The 24,355-nt window shown below is 35.1% G+C and overlaps 1 protein-coding gene across 1 annotated transcript in view; it reads right to left on the reverse strand.

Annotated features, from left to right (window-relative positions):
• Positions 1-362: 362 nt before the first annotated feature.
• The window catches only part of LOC140432717 (probable multidrug resistance-associated protein lethal(2)03659), a 52,723-nt gene continuing 28,730 nt past the window's right edge, over positions 363-24,355 (reverse strand). Inside the window, exons 6-11 of the mRNA XM_072520786.1 lie at positions 21,769-22,353; positions 18,152-18,805; positions 14,595-14,955; positions 14,297-14,447; positions 13,738-13,968; positions 363-1,297 (exon numbers count right to left, since the gene is read on the reverse strand). Of these exons, the coding sequence (XP_072376887.1) occupies positions 378-1,297; positions 13,738-13,968; positions 14,297-14,447; positions 14,595-14,955; positions 18,152-18,805; positions 21,769-22,353 (2,902 nt within the window). The 3' untranslated portion in view covers positions 363-377. The remainder of the gene's footprint in view (positions 1,298-13,737; positions 13,969-14,296; positions 14,448-14,594; positions 14,956-18,151; positions 18,806-21,768; positions 22,354-24,355) is intronic.

Genomic DNA, 24,355 nt, shown 5'->3' on the forward strand with positions numbered 1-24,355 from the left:
CTTACCAAAATACCGAGTTAGACAGAGTTGCATATTGTCACCGGCATTATTTAATATATACTCTGAAAACATCTTTAGAGAGGCCTTGGACGAATCATAAAGTGGGATTGCTGTAAATGGCCAACTTATAAACAATATTAGATATGCAAACGATACAGTGTTGCTGTTAGATAGTGCGCAGATGCTCCAAAGGAGGGCGAGTTAAGTTTCACAGCACTTAGGCCACAATTGACCCATTGTGCATCCAAAGGATTGGATCCAAATTCCGGAAATTTTTAAAAACTATCTACAAATGATCATTAGCTATTTTATATTTTCTGTGAATAATGATAAATAAGGCAGGTAAAAATAAAATTCTTAAAATAGATACGTAAATTTTATTTAGAATCTAAATAATTTAGTAATCCTGCTTGCTTAACCATTTTGTAAAACATTCCATTCCTGTTCTTAAGTAATGTTTGAGGTTGGTCAAACTCTTTCATTTCTCCTCGATCTAGTACCATTACTTTATCACAAACTAACACAGAATGCAATCTGTGTGCTATCGTTAACACCGTACAATCAGCAAAATTGTCACTAATTATCTTGTGCAACAGCCTATCAGTCTCATGGTCCATATTCGCTGTAGCCTCATCCATTACTACTAACTTATTTTTGCGTAGAATCGCTCTAGCCAAACACAGCAGTTGCTTTTGACCCGAACTGAAATTCATGACGCTGCTATTAATTGGTTGTTCCAAACTGGTAATAGATGTATTAATTCCAACTCTTTCCAGTGCATGCCACAGATCTTTGTCTTCAAATTCATTCAGAGGATCCAAATTTGATCTGATAGTTCCTGAAAATAGAATTGGATCTTGTGGTATGACAACAATATTTTTTCTCAAAAAATCTAACGCCAGTGTCTTAATATCAACTCCATCGATAATTATCTTGCCTTTGACTTCGTACAACCTAAAAAGAGTAGCAAGAATTGATGACTTTCCAGCTCCTGTACGACCAACTACACCGATTTTCTCGCCGGGCTTAATTTCAAAGTTTAAGTTCTTCAATACAAAGCTATCGCTATCGCCGTATGCCAAATATACGCTTTGGTAAGAAATAGTTCCTGTACTGGGCCAATTTTGTACTGTCAAACCGTCTTTCTTTTCTGTTTTAATATCTGTGTATTCAATAACTCTTTCGAGCGACGTCATGTGGTTTTCCAATTCCGTAAACACTCTTATACCCCACGTTAGTACCATAGATAATTGGGAAATCTGCGTTAAAGATAAACCAATGTCACCAGCAGTAATATCTGGAATAAAAACAGAAAGTTGTGTTATAAACAGGCAAAAGATTAGTTTAAACTTAATTTTTTATTGATTTTTCACGTTTTTCGTAATATATGAATTATTATCTATAAATAGCCGGTTATTAGAATGTATATATTAGACATATAGGCAAAAAATCAGATCAAATCAGAATATTATTATAACATAATATATCAAAATAGCATATCCGGGAGCACAAATACCACCTCCAAGCTTGAAGTCGCTCAGAACACTGCCCTTCACGTCATCACCGGTGCTCCAAAATCAACACCGATTACATCAATGGAAGCCCAGACCGGTATTGAACCAATACAATGCCGCAGAGAGCAACACGTGTTAACCTTCTGGGAAAGGCAAAGACGAATACTCCCACAAAAATGGGACGAATATAGACAAGCGGCCTCACGTCTTAAAACACAAACCACTCCGCTTACAGTAGCAAATCATGGAAAAATACCACATTGTCCTGTCGGAAGCCGCCCCCTTCATAGCGCAAACCACACTGCCCCGCTGTCTACCAAACACAGAATTACTGCTAGAAAACCATAACGACCCGAAGCACTTATCGTCAGACATTGCCCTAAGGAAAGCCGCCCTAGAGACGATACACACCAAGTACCCAGCACATGTGTGGCTCCACATCTACTGCGATAGATCCTCGATGCCGGACTCGGAAAGAACAGGAGCAGGATATGTCTCAACGTTCTTCAAAGGCTCTATAGCTGTGGGTGCTCCTCTCACCAACTACGACGGCGAAATTGCTGCTATACACGAAGCTGCAAAAAATCTTGAGAATTTCCAACACCCCCAAAAAGTTGCCTTCTTCATTAACTGCCAAGCCACAATCCTCGCCCTGTCGACAAATCGATACACCGACTATGCCAAAACAATATCTTGCCTCGTCCAACTATCGAACTTGATGGAAAAAGAGTGGCTGATTACTCTACAATGGATCCCTAGTCATGTCGGTGTTGAAGGAAATGAAGCGGCGGATGAACTTGCAAAAGAAGTCACTACTCTTCCACAGCCCCCTAGCTTTCAATCGTACACATCAGCAAAGTCCACCATTAGAAGAGGAATCAAAGCGAAGATAAAAGAGCAGCAAATACAAGCCGGTGCTGGAAAATCTTGGGCCCACCTAATAGAGTCACCAATCCCTCGCAACTTGCCGAGACCCATTAGTGTAGCCGTGTTCAGAACAACTACGGGGCATGACTACCTGGCCTCCCATCTACATCACATCGGCGTCCGCGAAAATGACAACTGTCCACTATGTGATCAGCCCCAGATGGATGCTGCTCACCTTCCAGAGTACCTAGCCCTGAAAACAGACCCACCCGAGGAGGATGAAGATCGCCTACGAGAAACGGCTCGTCTATACTGGTCAGCGCACCACCAATTGGCTAACATGCCAAGGGTGGGCATTGGCTAATAAGTAAGTAAGTATATCCGGGAGCAGATATAGGCTCAATGCATAATTACATAATCCACTGATTGATAACTTTTGTTTTCGTTACAAATTATTAACAAAAAGAACTAAACCAGTCAAAAAAATGCATCTAATGACATCTGGAATACGCTCAAAAGAAATATACGAGCTGCTACTAAAAATGTCTTTGGGCAACAAAAGTGGTAAACGACAAAACTATGAATGACAGATGACATTTTTGACTTAATGAATGTGCGGCATGTTAATTTCCCTTAAATTTAAAACTTTTGACGAGACTATATTTTCAGTACTCTACTGGAATCAGACCGCATACATGAAAATTAACAGAGAAGAAACAGATCACATAAAAATACTACGTGGAGTTAGACAGGGATGTATCCTATCGCCGTTGATATTTAATATGTACTCAGAGAAAATTTTTAACAAGGCTCTTTACGGAATAGACGAAGGCATCCTTCTAAATGGTGAAAGAGTAAACAATGTTAGATATGCCGACGACACCATGGTGATAGCAGATAGTTTAGAGGGACTTCAGAGGCTAATGGACAGAACAAACGAGTACAGTCAACAGTACGGACTAAACATTAATACCCAAAAAACGAAACAAATGATTATCAGCAAGGAGAATATAAATGGGGCTCATCTATACATTAATGGGACGCAGATAGAGCGAGTAAAACAGTATTGCTACCTGAGAACTATTATAAACGAACAGTGGAGCAATGTACAGGAAATAAAGTGCCGCATAGGAAAGGCAAGAACGGTCTTTAACAAAATGAGCGCCATCTTCAAAAGTCACCACATATCCCTAGATACAAAAATGAGACATCTGAGATGCTATGTTTTCTCTGGGTTGTTGTACGGGGCGGAGGCATGGACGCTTACAGACACCACTATTAAAAAACTTGAAGCATTTGAGATGTGGCTTTATAGAAGAATGCTGAGAATATCATGGACAGCAAGGATCACGAACAAGGAAGTTCTAGAAAAAATGAAGAAGGAACCAGAGATTGTGTTTACGATCAAATGCATTATATTGCAATATCTGGGACACGTTATGAGAAATCAGCACCGTTACTCAATGCTGCAGTCTATATTGCAAGGTACAGTCAAAGATAAGCGAGGATCCGGTAGAAGGAGAATATCATGGCTGCGGAATTTAAGAAAATGGTTTAAGAAAACCTTAACGGAGCCGCAGCGAGCAAGGTCATGATTGCCAATATGATTTCCAACATCCGAAATGGATAGGAACCAGAAGAAGAAGAAGATATTTTCAGTTAACTCTATGTAGAAATTATTAATGTTATCGCTTCGAATACGTATAAGTGTATGTACTTAAAAGTTCCCTTTTAGTAATAAATTATGTTTATAAGAGTTCTTTTTTTTTCGTATATTTATACAGTCCGACTGGCAATTCACTTCTTTTTGCCGTTACCCACTGCGGACGTGTACGAACTCATTACTTCTCGTTTATAATATGGTTATTTATTAAATTCAGAAATTATTTTAAACAAATTGCTTTAAAATAGATAATAATATCGGGTTTCTTACGATGTGGCCCATCTGACTTATCTGCCCATCTAAACGGTTTTGAGATCTGAAAATTCACTTGCATAGGTTTTCGATAGTGAACATTATAATGAAAATATTTATTAAAAACAGTTGTAAAATGGGAATGAAAGAATTCGCATGGATTTGTGGTGAAATGTATATAGCAAACAAATCGACCATTTTTATAAATGAAGGCAGGTTAGGGATATTCGCATGAAATCGTTGACAAAACAATCGTCGACTCGTTTTGGGTCCAAAAATGGCAAGCCAAATATGTGGTGCAGCCACTTGCCATTGGAATCTCCCCTCTTGTAAGTGGGTACCAAACCAAGTTTTTGGACTTTGCAAAACCAACTTTGAGTCAAGTGAAATAAACACCCAATTCGCTTTGCAGATGGCCGAACGACAATTACGGCCTTGTGAATCGAAATTTCAAAATCAGTCACAAGTCATTATGGACTGAAAACGACACCAACTTCTTCGGAGCAACGAATTAATTGACTAAAGACCGTGACGTAGGTTTCTATGCGTTTGTCAGGAAGAACACAGAATATAAGAGACACGTAATACTGTATAGATGGTAAATAATTGCAAGAACAATTTTGGAGCATATTGAAATGTACCATCCATGTAATATTCCTCTGTTTTCGCAAGTAACGTAAGTTCTCAAGAATACCAAAAATAATATTTTGTTGCGAATCGTTATGCAACACAAAACATTTATCGCGGTCCGTATTTAGAATCATCTATCGTTTTACTTAATGAGCTTCCCCATTGTCTTTGGTACAGGTAGCATAAAAGACAAACGATCGTTGCTTATATTCCTCCGAACACAAGAGATGTCCGTTGTTGTCAGAGGTTCTTTGAAAGAAGTTGCAATCTCTTGGTAAATGATTTTTGATGGTCTCCGATAAGTTCTCTTGAGCTTTCATCTTGCAGGAGTTGCTGATGACTTAACGGCTTAGTTTTCGAAGGTCGCTTAAGTGATTGTGTTCCAAGTCGCAGTGCAGAATATTTTTGGCAACTAAAATAATAGAATTATAGAAATATAAACACTTAGTGGACATTTTCAGACAACTGGACTTTATTCCATAAAATAAAGTCTTATTTAGTTTTAAAATCTTCAGGTAGTATTAAAAAACTTATAAGCGTACAATTGGAATTATAGACAGAAATTAGTTATTTATACTAAATGAATTATAAATCCTAGCACTTTGAATTTTTATCAAAAATATGTATTAAGAGAAATTTTCATCTATTTTAGATTTATTATGTCAAATTACCAAAGCTTAGCGGTTTGTAAGTGGTTTATGGTCTATACCTGCCAAATGTGTAGGAAGGCCAGTGATGAGTGTACCAATCTCTCGGTGTCTATTTTAAAATCCCTAGTTTTATGGTGGTGATGAGTTTGTGCTATGTACTAGAGTATTTATGCTAATTGGTGATGAGTTTACGTGTACCCCCACTGCCAGACCTTTTTTCTTTTATCGCCTACATCTGGTTATTTGAGGGAGTCAAACTTCAGCCCTTTTAAATATTACCGAAACATATGTAGGTACTATAAATTTGTATATTTGGGTATTTATGTAGAATATATAAAACTAAAGATACTGCCAAATACCGCGAAACCCATAGACGAATAAGAGCTGAGATAAGAAAAACTAAAGAGAAATGGTTCTCGGAGAGATGCGAAGAAATCGAACAGTGCGAAAAGGTATACTACTATCACAATATGCATAAGAAGATAAAGGAACTCACAACAAAGAAAAGCTACAATATTTTATCGAAAGGGCTGTGCGATGATAATGGAAATCTACAACTAGACCCCGACAAAATAGTTAAAATCTGCGAAACTTATGTGGAACAACTGTTTAATGATGACCGTCCTAGTGGGTATACACTGAGCAATGATAATACTGGCCCTTCTATTCTAAAATTAGAAGTGGAGAATGCTATAAAGGGTCTTAAAAATAACAAAAGACCAGGCAACGATAACGTATACGGGGTAGTATTGAAAATGCTGTGCGAAACAGTCAATTTCTAGACTCACTCGTCAGACTCTTTAACAATATTTATAACAGCGGGGAGTTTCCTTAAGACTTCCAGCTAGAGTCAACTTTTGTTGCCATACCGAAAAAACCAAAAGCAAAGTCTTGTGATCAACATCGGATGATAAGTCTAATTAACCACATTTCGAAGGCATACACCAAGTTTATTTACAACAGAATAAGCAAAAAATGCGAGGATAACATTGGAGATTCGCAGTTTGGGTTTCGGAATTCTCTTGGGACAAGAGAAGCACCAACAACCACCACAGCAACTGATATTAGACAATGAAAGAATTGAACACGTGGATTCGTACATCTACTTGGGAACAACAGTTAACTCAAATTCACAAGGAATCTACGTTCCTGTATTTGGCTGTATACCATATATTAAAAAATTTATTAAAATCCTTTGTAAAAGGTATATATTTAAAAACCCAAACGGGCTGTGTTAGACAGAACGTTTTCGGAATACATCATTCCATCACACACCACACAAACAGCCCGTTTGGGTTTTTAAATATATACCTTTTACAAAGGATTTTAATAAATTTTTTAACTCAAATTGGGATCAAGCGAAGGAAATACGTATAAGAGTAGAAAAGGCAAGAGCATCGTTCACTAGCATGAAGCAAATTTTCACCTCTAAAAGCCTCACCCTACCTCCCAAAATTCGACTTCTGAAATGTTATGTATTCGCAGTTTTGTTATTTGGAATGGAGGCGTGGACAATGACCGCAACATTGATGAAAAAAGTAGAGGCCTTCGAAATGTGGGCTTACCAACGTATATTACGTATATCCTGGACTGAGCACGTGACACGTAATAAATATAGAGTACTACAGCTGATCGTTCAAGGGAAAATAGACAGCAGAAGGGGTCCAGGGAAGAGAAGGCACTCGTGGCTCCAAAACTTGCGGCAATGGTTCGGATTGTCATCTGCTGAACTATTTAGATCTGCCGTAAACAAAGTCAGAATAGCCATGTTGATTACCAACGTTCGGAACAGACAAGGCACATGAAGAAGAAGATGTAGGTACTTGTTTTGGTTGTATCATGTGTACTCTACAAAGGCATAGACCTTTAATGTGAGTTTTTATGAGTGAATGTTTTATTTTATTTTGACAAATGATGTTAAAGTTTTTTTGATTAATTAATATTTTTTAGTTTTATTATTAAAAGTAATGTATTTTTCTGCGATGAAAGAAACGAAACGAAAAGCTTTACGTTTTTTTACGAGACTACAGCTCATATTGTATTTATTTTCAACAATGTTATTATTGACAACAATGTTTATTGTTATGTTTGAGTATTTAGTAAATACAGTAAATAAATTTGCCTAGTTTATGATATTGGCATATATTTGTGTTTTTTTTGAGATTTATTATTTTATTTTTATCGTTACCCTCAAATAAATTAAAAACAACAAGTCTATAATATAATAAACAGCAAGTATAAGCACGTGACAGCAGGTTTAATTAATAATAGTTAAACCAAAAGATTCAGAATAGAGACCTAGAGAAAATAAGAGTCACCGCGGTAAACTACTAACAAAATGATATACCACTAACGAAAAACAGCACGACATTGGATGCAGAAAGCACATGATAGGTAACAGTGAAAGAGAATAGGGAAGATCTATGTCCAACAGTGATACAAGAGATTGACAGATGATGATGATGATGATGATCAATATATATTTTTATTCTATAAGCTTAAATTATCATGTATTCTAGACAATGTATAATTTGATACAGCATTAACAACAGATAATAATAATGAAAATAGTAGTAAAAATACAAATATAAATATATTTTTATTATTTCCTTATCTGGTATGTAAACATTATGTAGTGCAGTTAAGTGCAAAAGGTCAGCGATTAAATATAGAACTTAAATAAATAAATAAATAGTGTTGGACAAGATACTTCCGAAAATAAGGAAGCTACGTAATTTTTAAACAAGAAAGTTATCTTGTTTATTATTTATATCTAAACAAGCAAACAAAATTTCAATAAGACTCTCAGTCTCTGACGGTTTGGAATCCCCATTTATTATTTTGCAATTGGAATAGCCGAGTTTGCTATAAAAAAAATATTGTTTTTCTTTTGTCTTCACTTGAAGAGCTGTTATTGTGATTTGTTTGAGTTTTTAAATTACTTTCATGAATATTGGATCAAGAATAAAAGACTTTGTGGATATTATAGAAGAAGATATTGTATGGATAAACGAGGGAGGTCATAGCAAAATGTAATTGTTTTTATGTAGCGTGGGCAAATAATAGCGAAAGCTGTGGCTAAAAAGAGTACGATTTCATGCACTAATTAATGAATATTTTCAGAATAATATAAAATAAAATCTAAAAAATAATACCTAGTCTTTGTTACATCAAAATGATAATTTTTTTTAATATTTAGAGCTTGAGCTTGAGCGCTCCTTAAATATCGTAGTAGTTTACAACTTATACATAGATTATGATTACGAGTTTCAAGTCATATCTAGCTAAAGAAAAAAGTTTCTACGGCCAATAGAAACTGAGATAGTATTTTTTAATCTCTGCTACTTTATTAAATAATAATTAAGAAACGAAATTGATACTCATAACCTATATTTTCAAGAAACGTTTATAATATTTTAAAAAACACGCTTTTTGATTAATCGAAAATGAGTAATAAAGTTGAACTTCTGCGAAGTTACGGAGGTGTGAGGGAAATCATTCTCCGGCTGACAGGCGCGCAACAAAATTGAATACAGAACTATAAATCGGCGGAGCTCGAAAAGGGGCTGTCTCGTCTCTTATTCGTCTCCAAATGTTTATAAAAATATTAATCATATTTTTATTATAATAAATAAAACTTTTTTTGAGTTTTGTTTTACATTATTGTGATTAAACATAAGGCTTTCAGAAGAAAATGATGCTTTTATATTTTTCGTACTTGGATAAACAAATTATTATATCTTAGTAACAAATGGCTCGATGCAGTTTTTTAAAATCTTATTTTGTTGGAGATTAGAAGGGCTTGAATATGATACAACAAAAATAGTTGTTCAGACGTTTTTGCAAAAAATTTGTCTATAATTTAGACGGATGAAAATTCATTCTTCTCGTATGCAAAACTGAGGAGAAAATACCACCGACGGTTTGCAGAAGCCAGCCAGGGTACAGAGTACAGAGACCGATTATTGTTGACGCAGGCGACTAAATAAGTTTTATAAAAAACTGATCTTAAAAATGTAAATCTAGTACTAAAAAAATATTTTTAACCTATAAACCTACAGTGTTTAATTATAGACAATGCTCCATATCGTTAAGACAAGTCCTAGTTTCTAAAATCCGGATGATCTATTCTGTTCAATTTTCGTTATTTTAAATTATCTTATAAAATCTCTTCACACGAAATTTTTTTATTAAGATTCATCTATTTTCACTAACCGTTAGGTTCCTAATAAAAAAAAACCTGCTAAAGTTACTGCCGTAATATTTTAAATGCCGAATGGTACATTTTAAATCGTTTATTGTTCATTAGAAGATCCGGCCGAAATATCTAAGGTCCCGTTAGTTTATGTGAAAATCTTCCTATAAATAGGTCAACTCTGACTAACCTACTCATTTGCAGAAGAAATTTGTAACTTCTGTCACCGCCTCTCTTGATTAAATTACCTAATTTAATTTGGTAAGATGAAAAGCATTTATTTCTTAATATGTCCTGTTTATTTTTCTTACTTTCACCAGTTACACTTTTACTCGGACTGAGTGTTGATCCATCTCTATTCCTCTGGCCCGTATTTTCCTGTCTTCTTCGCGTGTGTATCAACACGTTTTAATTGAATGACAATAATTGTACTTTATTATCGCAGGTATAAAGCAGTATTAAAAATTGTTACCCGTCACAAATTGATATTGAAAATGACAACGACAGACACAGACTCAGCAGCGGATCAAGTCGTGGATATACCGCCTGTCCAGAAAGGAATTACAGCACGAAGCCGGAAAGTTCAGCTTAGATTATAAAAAAAACGTCAAAGATGTAGGATTAAGATGAGGAATTTCTTTTAAGATAGCAGAGATATGACAAAAGCCAAATATGACCCGAGTGGTAACCGAATCCGAAAAAGAACCGAAACTTAAACTAACTCGAATAGGAATAAACCAGTCTGAAGAAGAACTTAAGCCGAATATAAACCAAACCGAATAAGAACGGCATTGCAGCAGTCCAGTTAAGAATTTCGACAACCGTTTGCAGAATAACGCAAAAATGGTGGTCTGGCTATGTTATAATAACACGCTATGTTACAAACTATAAGAAAATGGCTTAAGTGTAAACCGTCGCAGATGCAACCAGCATAAATATGTGACTATCCACTATTAAAATACCTTGGCATAATAAGTTGGTGGGACCGGGACCAGGATCCACAGTCAGAAGCATCTTTTTGATCAGTTTATTAAGTAGGCCATCGCCTAACTGACCAAGACCATACCGTTGAATGGGATCACGCCGTTGTAGGCTACACGCCATAAAAAAAGGTATCATAGTTTTTTTTTCTCAAAGAGCAGGGGATGTAACAATATGCATCGCCTCGGTCCAGTCAAGGTTCCATACACACGCACTTCCACCACAAATTCCTCTTCCATCGATGTGCGCTAAAGGAAATGGAAGGCCTACGACCGTATAAAACAGCAGCCGCAGCACTATTAAAGCGAGTTCCGTCAGAGTGTTGATCTGATCACAACTTCACTGGTCTTAGGGTATTGACTGATGGCCCACCGCTTCTGCTAGAGTGTTGATTTAGTGGCAGTTCAGTATCCGGTTTTGGAGTGTAAATCTGAGACAGATCTATTCTTTCCTGTGGTTAAGTATTGATTTGCTTTCTACTTCTCGTCGAACCGTGTGTTGATCGGCCCATTTTATCTCTATTCCTCTGACTCGTTCTTTCCCTCTTCGCTGCGTGTATATTAATACACCGTAATTGCCGTTTCAATTTTATCACATTTATTGCATTTTATTTTCGCAGGTATTTAACAGTGGGTCGCCGAGCCATGCGCCCATGTCGTAGTCTATTTTTATTCTTATTTAAACCTGCCTCTGTTGTCTGAAAGTGCTACAGGTCACAGCAGTCTGCAACTTTTTTAACTCAAAGGCGAATAAATTGACAGTCAATTTTTATTTCTTCTTTTACATTTTACATTTTAAATCTAATATCATTTTTTTTTGTATTTCATATATTTCCAGCACAGTTAATCTATTAAAGAAAGGACTTAATAGTTATTTAACGGATTTAATAAGACAGCTCTTTATGTGTTATGATAATAACTGTATCAATATCTGATATGTTTCATACAATATTTTTTCACCTTATTTGAATATTTTACCTGGATATTTATATGTCTCTTTTGTGATATTTATGATTTTAATATTTTTGAATGTAGTTGATATACTTAATTTTACCTTTTTTATTAAAATGATATTAGCATTTTTTTTCTTTGAATTGTATACATTTCTTTTTGAATTTTAAATATTTTCAAAAGAGTTGCGGCCTTGTTTTCTTTGAATAGTTGTTCTCATTTTTAATTTCCTTTCTTGGTTGTCCAGTATCTTCTCTTCCTTACGTTTTTTACCTCTAAGAACACCTCCACCCATAATCTACCTGGACTGAGCAACGGTGCCTTGGAGCCTTTTCTGAACTGACGTTCTAAGATTGATTCTGCACAATCTAGATTACTAGTTATGGTACAGTGTAGAAAAGACAAAATGAAGGAGTCTTTAAGACAATGGAACCTTCCATTTTCAGAAAAAAGTAGAAAGGTAGAATTATATAGCATAATAAATATTCACAAATATAAATGATATAGATCACTATGTCTTAAAACCTACCAACCTATCTCGGAAAACCACCCTACCACCAGGACTTAAATCCAATCGAATTAGTGTCGGCTGCTCTAAAACGACATGTGGCAAAAAAACATTTGGATATATATTGATAAATATTGTGATGAGTTTTTCTCCAGAAAAAAACCAGCTTTAGATTTAATTGTAGATGAAAATAATATATTTGCAGGAAGAGAGTGATAATGATGGCGTGGATTTTCTGGAAAACAGTAGTTCTGAGACAGACGAGGAAGCTTTTAAAATTTAAAGGTAATCTCGTCTTTTGTGGTATGGTCAAAATTACATTATATCAAGTTTTTTGCGTAGTCAAATTAGATTTTTTCCAAAAAGAATTTTCATTAAAAAAAATAATTAGACCACACGTATTTAACTTAATATTTAAACGATAATTTTATTGTTATATAATAATTTCCGAAATTTTTTAATTGTTACACATTGCACAGATACATGGTTATCTTTTCCTTCAACAAATACACACTTTGAAAAATTGTTTCCATGTAAAAAGTTCCTCTACAAATTAAGCTCACACTCTGTAATGGGAAATAAAGAAATAAAAATACTCTGATACGCGGACGACGCGATATTGATAGCCCAAGATAAAAAAAAGTCTGCAAAGACTGATCCACAGATTTAGCAGAAGAGCAACAGAATTTAGTATGACAGACAATCCCATCTCATAAAACACTAAAACAATAGTAGTCAGCAGAGAACCAACCAGATGTAAAATAGAAATTGATAACATCACTATTGACCAAGTAATCTTAATCAAGGAAATAAAGTACCTGGTAATTACACTATCTAGCTATGGAGAACTAGACAAAGAAGTGAGATATCAAGCACAAAATGCAAATAGACTGGCAGAATGCCTTAATAACACTATATGGCGAAACAGACACATTAACACTGAGATGAAGTTAAGAATTTATAAAGCCAGTGTAAGACCAATAATGACATATGCCTCAGAAAGAAGACTCGACACAGCCACAACGCAAAGGCTACTGGAAACGGCAGAGATGAGATGTGATCAGAGTACTGAGAAGAATTGCAGGAAATACGCTGAGACATCGAAAGAGAAGTGAAGACATTAAAAGTAAATGTAAAATAAAGTGTATAAATGAATGGACACAAAATAGAAAAAAAGAATGGAATAACCACATAAGCAGAATGGAGGAGACCTTTGTCGTCAAAATAGCAAGATATGTCACCAATCGGCAGAAGAAGTATCGGACGACCGCACAAAAGATGAAGTGACAACCTTCCATCGAGGTATTAATCTGTCAATAAAGAAGCAGAGTTGCTTATAAAGAGGAAGAAGAAAAGAAAACTCTGTAAACTTGTCGCATAGAGTGTACCAACAAGGCGAAGGTAGATAGCTCATTATGTATTTCGTTTCTTCCGACTGCGTTCTCACTTAGTTTTCTTCGCATATAGCAAAATTACCAAGTCTCACGCTATATTTGACGAGTAGTATTTAATTTTAATATCACTTACCAATTTTAAAGAAAAGATACTCCATTATGATGAAAATCAAGAACAAATTACTGAGCATATCGACGAAAAATCCAAAAGCTCTCGAGCTCATATACCAAGTAAAATTGGCAGACGTGTATAAATCTAAATGTCTGTCATATTCTTCAATGAGGGTAGATTGAACATTGGATGCTCTCACGGTAGTTAAGCCTTCCAGTGTGGCGTTAAGATGACCTAACATTGGACTGCGAGCTGTAAACAAAAAAATCAAGACATTATGAATATGTGAGATATATACACGTGTTTCTTATAACGTATACAGGAACAGTTTTAAATAAGTCCTTTCTCATAAAAACTAGTATATTTATTTTATTTTTTCTACACACGCCCGACATGCTGTTTATTAGAATTTCAAATCTAATGACTACGCAGAAAATGTTTATATAACAATGACCTACATAATAGACTATAAAATTGTAATGTGCGCAGTAAACAAGATAAACAATTATAATTTGGCTACCGTAGAGGTAAAACCCAGAGGTTGCTTTATATACCGATTGTAAATAATTTATAAACTTACATGATGCCTCCAATCGTTTCATACTTCGTCCTGCTGGCAAATAACAGCTCCTTACCCAAAACAACATCATGGTCACAATAATTACACATATAGCGAATGCAGGGTTAATGAAAATCGTTAGGGTTAATATTCCTCCCATAGTGAACAGCATCTAAAATTCGGGATAATTTACATTTAAGGAACACTTTGGTGAAGTTTTTTTTTATTATTTCTCTACTATTCGTGGAAGTCCAAATATATACATAAGAATATATAATATAGTGTCTATATAAAAGTAATAAATAAAAAAATACCTTACCCGGCAAAACTGATCCAGATTATACGAAATACTTTCATCAATATTCATCATATCTTGCGAAAACCTGGTCAAGATATTTCCGATCAAGTGCGTATCGAAAAATCCCATAACCGAATTGTTAATCTTATACACCAAGGCCTTATGAATATTTATCGAAGCCGTTTTACAGAAGTTTAGTAGTAACCATGTCGTTAGTAATTCTAATGAAGAAGAGCCTAGTATACATAAGTAATAGAACCTAAAAGTGGTATGTTCCTCGGCTTGAGCTTTCTCCAATGTTATATTCATGTAGCTGAATGTTTCTGTTGACATGTTTGTCATATTATTCTGTATGGACATGATTGATTGTTTCTTGTCTACCCTAAAATAATACAATCGGCATTTGTTATTCACAACATAATACTAAAAATACATATAAGCTCAGTCCGTAGTGATAATGGCGACTGGGTCGATCGACCATTGCCGGTCCCAAGCCCAGATAAGGAACGAGAGTGTTTAGGTAATATTAGCTCCTGTCCAATGTAATTCAAGGACAATAACAGAAAATTAAGTTTAGAATGCAATACGAGAACTCAAAAATCAAAAAGTGCTACGAGAAATTAAAATTATCAAAGGAAATTTGCATTATGGAGTTTCATTGTACAACATAGTGATCAGACTCCCACTTACCTATGCAGCGTCGAGGTAGTAGACTCATATACTTCAAACGGCTGCAAAGGTAATACATATGCTAAAATACGCAGGAATATACTTTAAATATCCAAGAGTTAGTGAAAGCTTTACCTTGGGGAGGAGTTGCACCATTTTTCCTGCAAAGTTTCATGCAATACTGCAATGTGCAAGCAATAAAAGATAATAAAAAGAGAACATCCATATATTATACTCAAGTGGAACTGAAAGATTGGCATATTAAAAAGTAACGTATATTCTGGTATATATTGGGACTGCATCGGAGAATTGAATCAAATGGGAGACTAGAACAAGGTGGATCTTATCTTATCTGCGTACCAGGTCATCAGGGCATCGAATTTAACGGAAATTAGATTGACTTACTCAAAGAGTATCATACGAAACAAACGGACCTGCTGTTACCCTTTGAGGACCAAACGCTGTAGATGACTAAATTCAAGAAAGTCATAAGCGATATTGGAAGAGAATCCCAAAACAAATTTGCATTTTTATGGAAATCTGAAGAAAAGTAATTAATGAGCGTAAGTCGTTCTTAGCGATCGAACTAATTCTACTATTTAAAAAAAATAAAAACAACCAGACAACTACAGAGGTATAAACTTGTTAAATACTACCCTCAAACTTACAACGAAAATCTTACAGTATCTAATAAATCAGAGGATAAGTTTAGCAGATGAACAACAGGGTTTTCATAGTGGAAGATCGTGTACAGATGCAATATTTGTTATAAAGCAAATTACTGAGAAATGACTAGAGTATAATAGACCAGCATTTCTCTGTCTGATTGACCTAAAGAAAGCGTTTGAGAGAGTAAGACTTAAAGATGTAATCCATCTACTGTATAATAGAGAAGTTCCCCTAAGTATTATAAAAACTATCAAAAACATCTACCAAAACAACAAAATTGAAGTCAGAATAGATGGACAACTTACAGAACCTATAGAAATAGGCAACGGAATAAGACAGGGAGATTCATTGAGCCCCATACTCTTCAATTTAATCATGGAGGAAATCATTAAAAGCGTTAACAAAGGAAAAGAATACAGAATGAGAAACAAATAAATAAAAATAATGTGTTACACAGACGACGCAATATTGATAGCCCAAGATGAAGATAGTCTGCAAAGACTATTCCACAGATTTAACATAAGAGCAAAAGAATTTTATTTGACAATCTCATCTTAGAAAATTAAAACAATGGTAGTCAGTAAAGAACCAACCAGATATAAAATAGAAATTGATGGCATCAGTATTGAACAAGTAATGGAAATAAAATACCTGGGAATTACACTATATAGCTATGGAGACCTGGACAAAGAAGTAAGAGATCAAGTACAAAAAGCAAATAGACTGGCAGGATGGATTAATAACACTATATGGCAAAACAGACACATTAAAACTGAGATGAAGTCAAGAATTTATAAAGCCAGAGATGAGGGTACTCAGAAGAATTACAGGAAATACGCTGAGTGATTGACAGAGAATTTAAGACATTAGAAGAAAATGTAACGTACAGTGTATAAGTGAATGGACACAAAATAGAAAAAAGAATGGATTAACCACATAAGCAGAATGGAGGAGACTCGTGTCCTCAAAATAGCAAGAGATAAGTCACCAATCGGCAGAAGAAGTATCGGACGACCGCGCAAAAGATGGAGTGACAACCTTCCACAGAGGTATGAACAAGCATAATTGCTTATAAAGAGAAAGAAGAAGAAGAAGAAGTCGTTCTCCTTGGTTTGCCGCTCCTATTAATGACTGGAAATATTTAAGACTATGTTGATCTGGTGTATTGTTAATGTAAAGAACCTGGGTTGTTTCATCATCATCATTTAACCCGGATCTATCCACTGCTGGATATAGGTTTCCCTCAGTCTTTTCCATGTATTTCTATTTTGTGCTGTTTGCATCCAATTTTTGTCGATCCGTTTTATGTCATCAGACCATCTTGTTGGTGGACGACCTCTACTTCGATGTGCTTCTTGTCTCGGTCTTCACTGTATTATTCGCTGTGTCCATCTGTTATCCGAAATTCTAGCTATGTGCCCCGCCCAGTTCCACTTAAGGGTCATAATTCTTTCTATGGCATCTGTCACTCCTGTTCTCCGTCTTATTTCCTTGTTCGTGATCCGATCCCTACGAGAAATGCCTAACATCGATCGTTCCATGGCTCTTTGGGTAACACAAATTTTATTTCTTACTTTCTTGGTTAGTGTTAATGTCTCTGCACTATATGTAAGTACTGGCAACACGCACTGATTAAAGACTTTTCTTTTAAGACACATAGGCAGTTCTGATTTAAGAACATAGCTTAGCTTGCCGAATGCCACCCAAGTGAGTCCTATGCGGCGGCTTAGTTCGCACGTTTGATTATCTCTTCCTATGCGTATCTCATGTCCTAAGTACTTATATGAGGTGGTTTCTTCAATATGCATGCCATTTACTGAAATCTTTTCGCTTGACACAAGATTTGTCATGATTTGTGTTTTTGTGTGGCTGATTTTTAATCCTACTTATAGGGAGGCTAGGTATAGTTTCTCCAGTTGCGATTCTGCAACTGGAGAACTTGGGTTGTTTATAAAATGTAAAAAGTTGACGTAATGTAATATGTATTTCATATCATGAACACAAAGCCAAGTCAAGATAATAATAAATGCATATATAATGTTGATGTGCAAATTATATGAGAAACGTTAGAGGAATATCAGATACCAAAACAAGTAAATAAATGTCAAAGAATAAAAAAAGACAAGGATGGCTAAACAAAGACAAATGAGGATAAAGAAAGAATTATGACATAATTTTAAACGACGTAAACAAGCATTTTGAATAATTAATAATAATAAACAATTTAGTCTTTTACTTACCATTTTGTTAAAAGTCTATCTGCTGAAGTGGTCGTAAATTGCGTAAATCCTCTCATAACTATATTTAAAAGAATCAGGAGAACTCCTCCACCGTAAATCAAGAACTTTTTATACACATACCAATCAACGGAACCTTCTTTTTTCTGCTCTTTATAAATTTTAGTTCTTGCTGCTGTTTGTTCTGTTTCTATAAGTTCCGTTTTTTCATTTGGTTCTTCTATTGATGGCTGGTTAGAATCGTGAATGACTTCTTTTTCTAAATTGTCATCTTGATCTGCTATCATATAACTTTGTTGAATAATTCGGTCAGTAGGTTTACCCATGTCCTTAATCCTACCATTTTCCATTATGATCACGTTATCAGCTTCTTTTATTTGAGATGCTGTTTGACACACTAAAATACATATTTTTTCCTTCAAAAATTTTTGGATGCATTCGTGAAAAATGTGATCTTGAACTGAAGCATCTAGTGCGGTCAAACTGTCATCTAGAAGATATATATCGCTATTTCTGTATACCGCTCTAGCCAGATTTATTCTGGCTTGTTGACCTTTGCTCAGGTTTTGACCATTATCGGTTAAAATTGTTTCGTCTCCATTTTCAAAGAGATTAAAGTCAAAAAGAAGGGCACAAGCTTTAACTACTTCTTGATATCTAAAAAATAGTTATTTAGTTTTTGGTTCTACCATAATAAGTTAAAATTTGTATACTTTATACGTTTTTATATTTCCATCAACTCTAAGCATATGTAGGGAATTTTTTTTTGGCTTTAGAAATAAATCAGAAAAAAGCTAATTAATTGTTATGTTTAGCCACGTTATTTTTATCAGATAATAAGACTTTTTAAGCCTGACAGGCCGACTTATTACCACATACAAAATATTTAATTTCTCAACCTAATGTATATCCATATTTCCAATATAAAAACATCTACGAAGCAAGCTTAAAACAAGAATTTTTTAAGCCCAATATGATTCACGAATGCGATTAAGCGATACGCAATCTTTGAGTCTCTTTCAACGTCTGTACTGAAGAAAAACATATATTAACCCCATTCCTGCGAAATACCTTCCACGTCCTATCAATTTTCCAAACTAACCCAGCAACTAGACTGGCAAGCTTCTTCTTTTTTTTATGTAGACATGTCTGTTTTTCAATGTACCTCCAATAAGTTGTCTACTGATCGTCTTCCTATTGGGGAACCTTCTCTTGCCTTCTTTACTACTCTATTTATTGTCATTCGGCTTATATGATCAGTTCATTCGACTCTTCTATTTCTTACCCAGTTCTTGATGTTCTTCACCTTACATCTACGTCTAATATCTGTACTTTTAGCTCTGTCCCATAGTGTCTTACCATTAATTTTTCTAGGTGTTTTCATCTCTGCTATTTCTAACAACCTTTTTGTCCTCTCTGTGTCAGGTCCTGTTTCTGCCGCGTATGTCATTATTGGTCTGATGACTGTTTTGTAAATTCTGCTTTTCGTTTCTTTCCCGATATTTTTATTTCTCCATAGTGTTTCATTTAGGCAACCTGCGGCTCTGTTTGCTCTATTCACTTAATCTTCCACTTCAGTTCTGAGCTCTTCGTAACTAGATAATGTGATACCTAGGTATTTAAACTCCATCACTTGTTCTATTATCTGACCTTCCAGTTCCAATTTACATCTTAGTAAATTTGCTGTTGTAACCATGCATTTTGTCTTTCTTGGGGAAATTAACATTATAAATTATCTGGCGGTTATATTAAATAGGTGCAGGATACGTTGTAAATCATCTTCACTTTGAAAGAGTAGTATTGCGTCGTCTGCATATCAGATTATTTTAAGTTGTTTTTCTCCCATTCGGTATCCTCTTTTAGTTCTTACTTTTTTTATTATTTCATTTATAATCAGGTTATATATATATGTATAATATTTTGCCAAATGCCTTCTTAAGGTCCACGAAACATAGATATGCCGGTTTGTTGTATCTAATGATTTCTCTTGCACTTGCCTTATTATAAATATAGCGTCGGGGCATGATCTTCCTAATCTAAAACCCAACTGGTAAGCGTGGTGCTCAAATGCCAAAACCCTCTCGGCATGAACAAACATTTAAGTAGAGGGTCCTCAGTCACCGAAAGCTCGCTCGTTCCCAACCATTATATGATTCATAGATAGCGGTCAGAAAGTGCGAAAAATCTCCAGGTTATAAGAGCATAAGATCTCCAATAATGTGAACAATTTTTGTGGTTAAATTAAAATAATAAAAGCGCTTTTTTCAAAAATGTAAAACAAAAAATATACTCTTATTGAGAATAAAATATAATTCCTAGTAAAATAAGAAATAATTCTTTATGCCCCACAGAAATGATTCAAATATTTGACCTTATACGGCTGAACAGTATCCCAATCTGTCATAAAAACTTCTGCGGACTGGTGTAAGAGTTTCTGCTGTAATAGAATTAAAGAATTCTCTTGTTCGGTTTCTTAATTCGTCCAAATTTTGGGCTTTAGCCTCAGGATGATCGTAGATGATGCTTTTTAAATGTCCCCAAAAAAAGAAGTCAATTTGTCTAAGATCTGGAGCTCGCGCAGGCCACTTAATATTGCCTGGTCCACTGATAACTTGATGGATCTTGATGGAACCAAATATTTTCTATATTTCTATCAGAAAGATTGAGAATAGCCAGAAGAATGTGATTCTGTAACAAATCGAGATATACTCTATTATTCAAGTTGCCCTCAATAAAAGATGGACCTATTATGTGGTCTCCTAAAATGCCAGTCTAGAACTTTTTGAGGACGTTGAGTTCGGTAAACAACATTTCTGTGCTGGTTTTTCCACGCCCAATACCTCATAATGGAAAGATTGTTTCTCCCTACTAACGAAACTACTACTACTATTCATCAGTAAATAAAATGTTTTTAATAAAATTGGGTTCATCATTAGCCTTCGTTATTAAAGTTTCACAAAACTCCATTCTTCGAAAGTAGTCGTCTGGATAAAGCTGCTTTTTCCATACTTTCATTACAGTAACATTGCTAACATCTAACTCTCTAGCAACGCATCTACTTTAACGTGTTGAATCTACCTCGACTTTTGCACAAAATTTGTGTATCCCGGTATTCTCTTTCCTCAACTTTTTCTGGTGACACATCTTTTCTGCAATTTTTGAGGCAATAACAACTCTCAAAATTTTTAACAACAACTGACTGTACGCAAGTAATTGGGTCTCCCCTCAAAAAACACAGAAAATAAATCTACACATCGTTGTCCAGAATTACCACCATAAAACCATTTTATTATTTGAAGCTTTTCCACGGGCGTATAAACAGACATGTTGTTTACAAAAATAAATTAAAAATCTGCGCTGTTATTGCTTTAAACAACCACTGTATAATGACAAATTATTGGTGACGGGGCAACGAAGGTTCGTGAAAAGTCGACGGCGCGCAGCGTTGCCATTTATAGTGTGTATATCTAATTTAAAACTTAACGTTCTGTATAACGTACGAACTATATTGATAGATAACAATATTAAGGGACTGGAAGAAGATCTTAAATATGTCAGATAGCAAAGAAAAGGGCATTATATTATTATAATAATAATACATAAAAAATTAATGTACTTACCGTTGAGCATTGTATGGTTCCCCAAATAAAATATTCTGCCTAATCGTTGAAGGAAACAGCCATGGGTCTTGTAAGGCATAGGAAATCCTGCCTTGTGCTTCAACGAAACCTTTCGTCAACGGCAAATCCTTAAGAATAACTTTTAAAATTGAGCTCTTACCAGATCCCACAGCACCAGTAATCATAGTCAAACCAGAAGTTATCTTAAAGGAAACATTGTTTAAAACCGCTTCCCCTTTGAGTTGTACTGAGACTTCATCGAGTTCTATAAATGGTTTTTCTGTAAGTTGCTCACCATGTTGATCTTTAATTAGTTCTTCGGCATGTAATGCTTTAGATATTCGCTTAAAGGATGCTACAAACTCGCTGCCTAAACCTAAACCAAATGGAACTGCACCTCCCAGCCATCCTCTAAGATATCTAAAGTTAGAGAGAACGAAGAAAATCACTGTTGTGTCGGTTGAGACACCTGTCCAAATTGTGGCCAAGATAACCATGAAGAAAGCGAAGTTTGTAAATATTATTCCGGTGAGGATCATAATTCGTTTGAGGTAGAACCCTAATGTAAGTTTTTTCATTTCTTGTCTAAAAGAGTAATTTTTTTATATTAATATTTAAAATAAAAATGGTAAAAACCTTAATTATTAATGTATTGTAGGTACCTACAGAGGGTGACCAAAGTATTAGAGCCATCAAATTTTTTTACAAAAGAAATACATAATTGAGCTATATTTATAATATAGTCGTGCACTTGTTTCCATTTTATTATGTTCTAATACTTTTACTGGTAACACCGATGGCGTGGCAATATGTGACGCAGGCGATATGTTATGTCAGTTCTGTGACCAGAACTTTTTCATCTTGGGTAAAGGGAAAAAAATGTCAACAAGTAAAAAAGCGGAAATAAAAACTTTATTATTAAATACTAATCACTATAACAGAAATATAGTATCAATTTCTAAAATTTCAAAAGTAACTATGGACTGCATAAGGAAAAAACTTGTACACGATGTATCCATGAAGAAAAAAAAACCTTCAGTGGACAAAAGATCACAAAGACTGAACTGTTGATGATTGGAAGAAGGTAAATAACAATACTTAATATTGTTTTTTGATTATATATTTTACAATTGATTAATTATCCAGGATTCTAAAATAATAATATTCCAGTTTGGTTTTCTGATATTAGAGTTAGAGCTGAATTTGTAAGAAGAAGACCTGAGGACAGTACAAAAAGGATTACATTATAAGATCGGTAAAATATCCCCTGAATGTCATGATGTGGTTTATCGTAAATTGTAAGCAGCCAAGGAACTGTTAGACTTTACATCGTCGAAGGAACAATGCGAGAGGACCAGTACTTGAGAGTACCATATACAAAAAGCTTCCCCAGATCCAGGAGTGGTTCCCGCAAAACAGTTTCACGTATATATGATTGAGCACCTTGCCACAAGGCATAAACTGTAAGAAAATTCAACAACTAGGTAATGGTGCTCGAAACAAAAAATCTTTGCTAAAAAAGCTAATGAAGAAAGAAATATCTAATGAAATTATAACCAAAAAGAGTCAACTGATAAAGCGCTTAGTATGACACAGAAGTAAACACTTCAACAAAACAACCAAAAATGCAGAGTAAAGTATGCCAAGATGATGCCAGGTACTTATTATAACCAAAGGGTTATGTTACTAAGTATTGAGTTTATGGCATAATTTTTCACGGACAAGAGTTTTCTTGTGGTTAACCTTTTCTATTTTAATATTTGTTGCTTTCAAATAAGGCCAAGTATATGCTTATTAATATAGACGTTGAATTGCTGGACATAGACCTATTCTATTTGTCTCTATTAATGTCTACTCTTATTAGAAATTCTCATCCATTGCTTATCCACGATATTTATTTATTTTATCGTATGGCATACAATAAGAACACATATTTAAAAAGCAATATAAAACATTACATGGAGTATTACAAACGAACATCTAATGCATTAATATAGTCTAAAACATTTTCGGTCGCATTCAGGAACTCGTCAAAAACTCCAGGGAACCGCCTTCGGGGGCATTCTTCAACAATGTGACGGACGGTCTGTCGTTGCGCACCACAGTCACACTCCGGAGTAAGGGCTTTTCCCCATTTATGTAAGCTGTCAGCACATCTACCGCTTCTTGTTCTTATTTTGTTTAGCGTTGTCCATGTACTCCGGGTCAGTTCAAAGCCTGGCGGTTTCTGATCGATACAGGCCATTTGCTGTGCTTCCTGTGGTGAGTCGCGCTCCCATTGTCTTCTACAAGCGTTGGTAAGGTCGAAGTGTTCCTGATGTAAGGAGGTGGCCCTTAACATGGCAGGATATCTGGAGCGCAGTCTGTTCATTTCGATATCACGCCTATCATGGTGGATGGGTAGTTGATGGTTAGACTGGATTTTTCAATATTCTCTGAGAAGGGAGTGACTTCTTCGTAGTTTCGGCGGTGGAATGTGACTCAGGATGGGAAGCCAATAGTTGGGTGTTGGTCTAATTGTATCTGAAATCATTCGCATTGTCTGGTTTAATTGGGTGTCAATAATCTTCGTGTGTTTGCTATTGAG

This window comes from Diabrotica undecimpunctata, chromosome 1, assembly GCF_040954645.1.
Source record: "Diabrotica undecimpunctata isolate CICGRU chromosome 1, icDiaUnde3, whole genome shotgun sequence".
Classification (NCBI taxonomy): domain Eukaryota; kingdom Metazoa; phylum Arthropoda; class Insecta; order Coleoptera; family Chrysomelidae; genus Diabrotica; species Diabrotica undecimpunctata.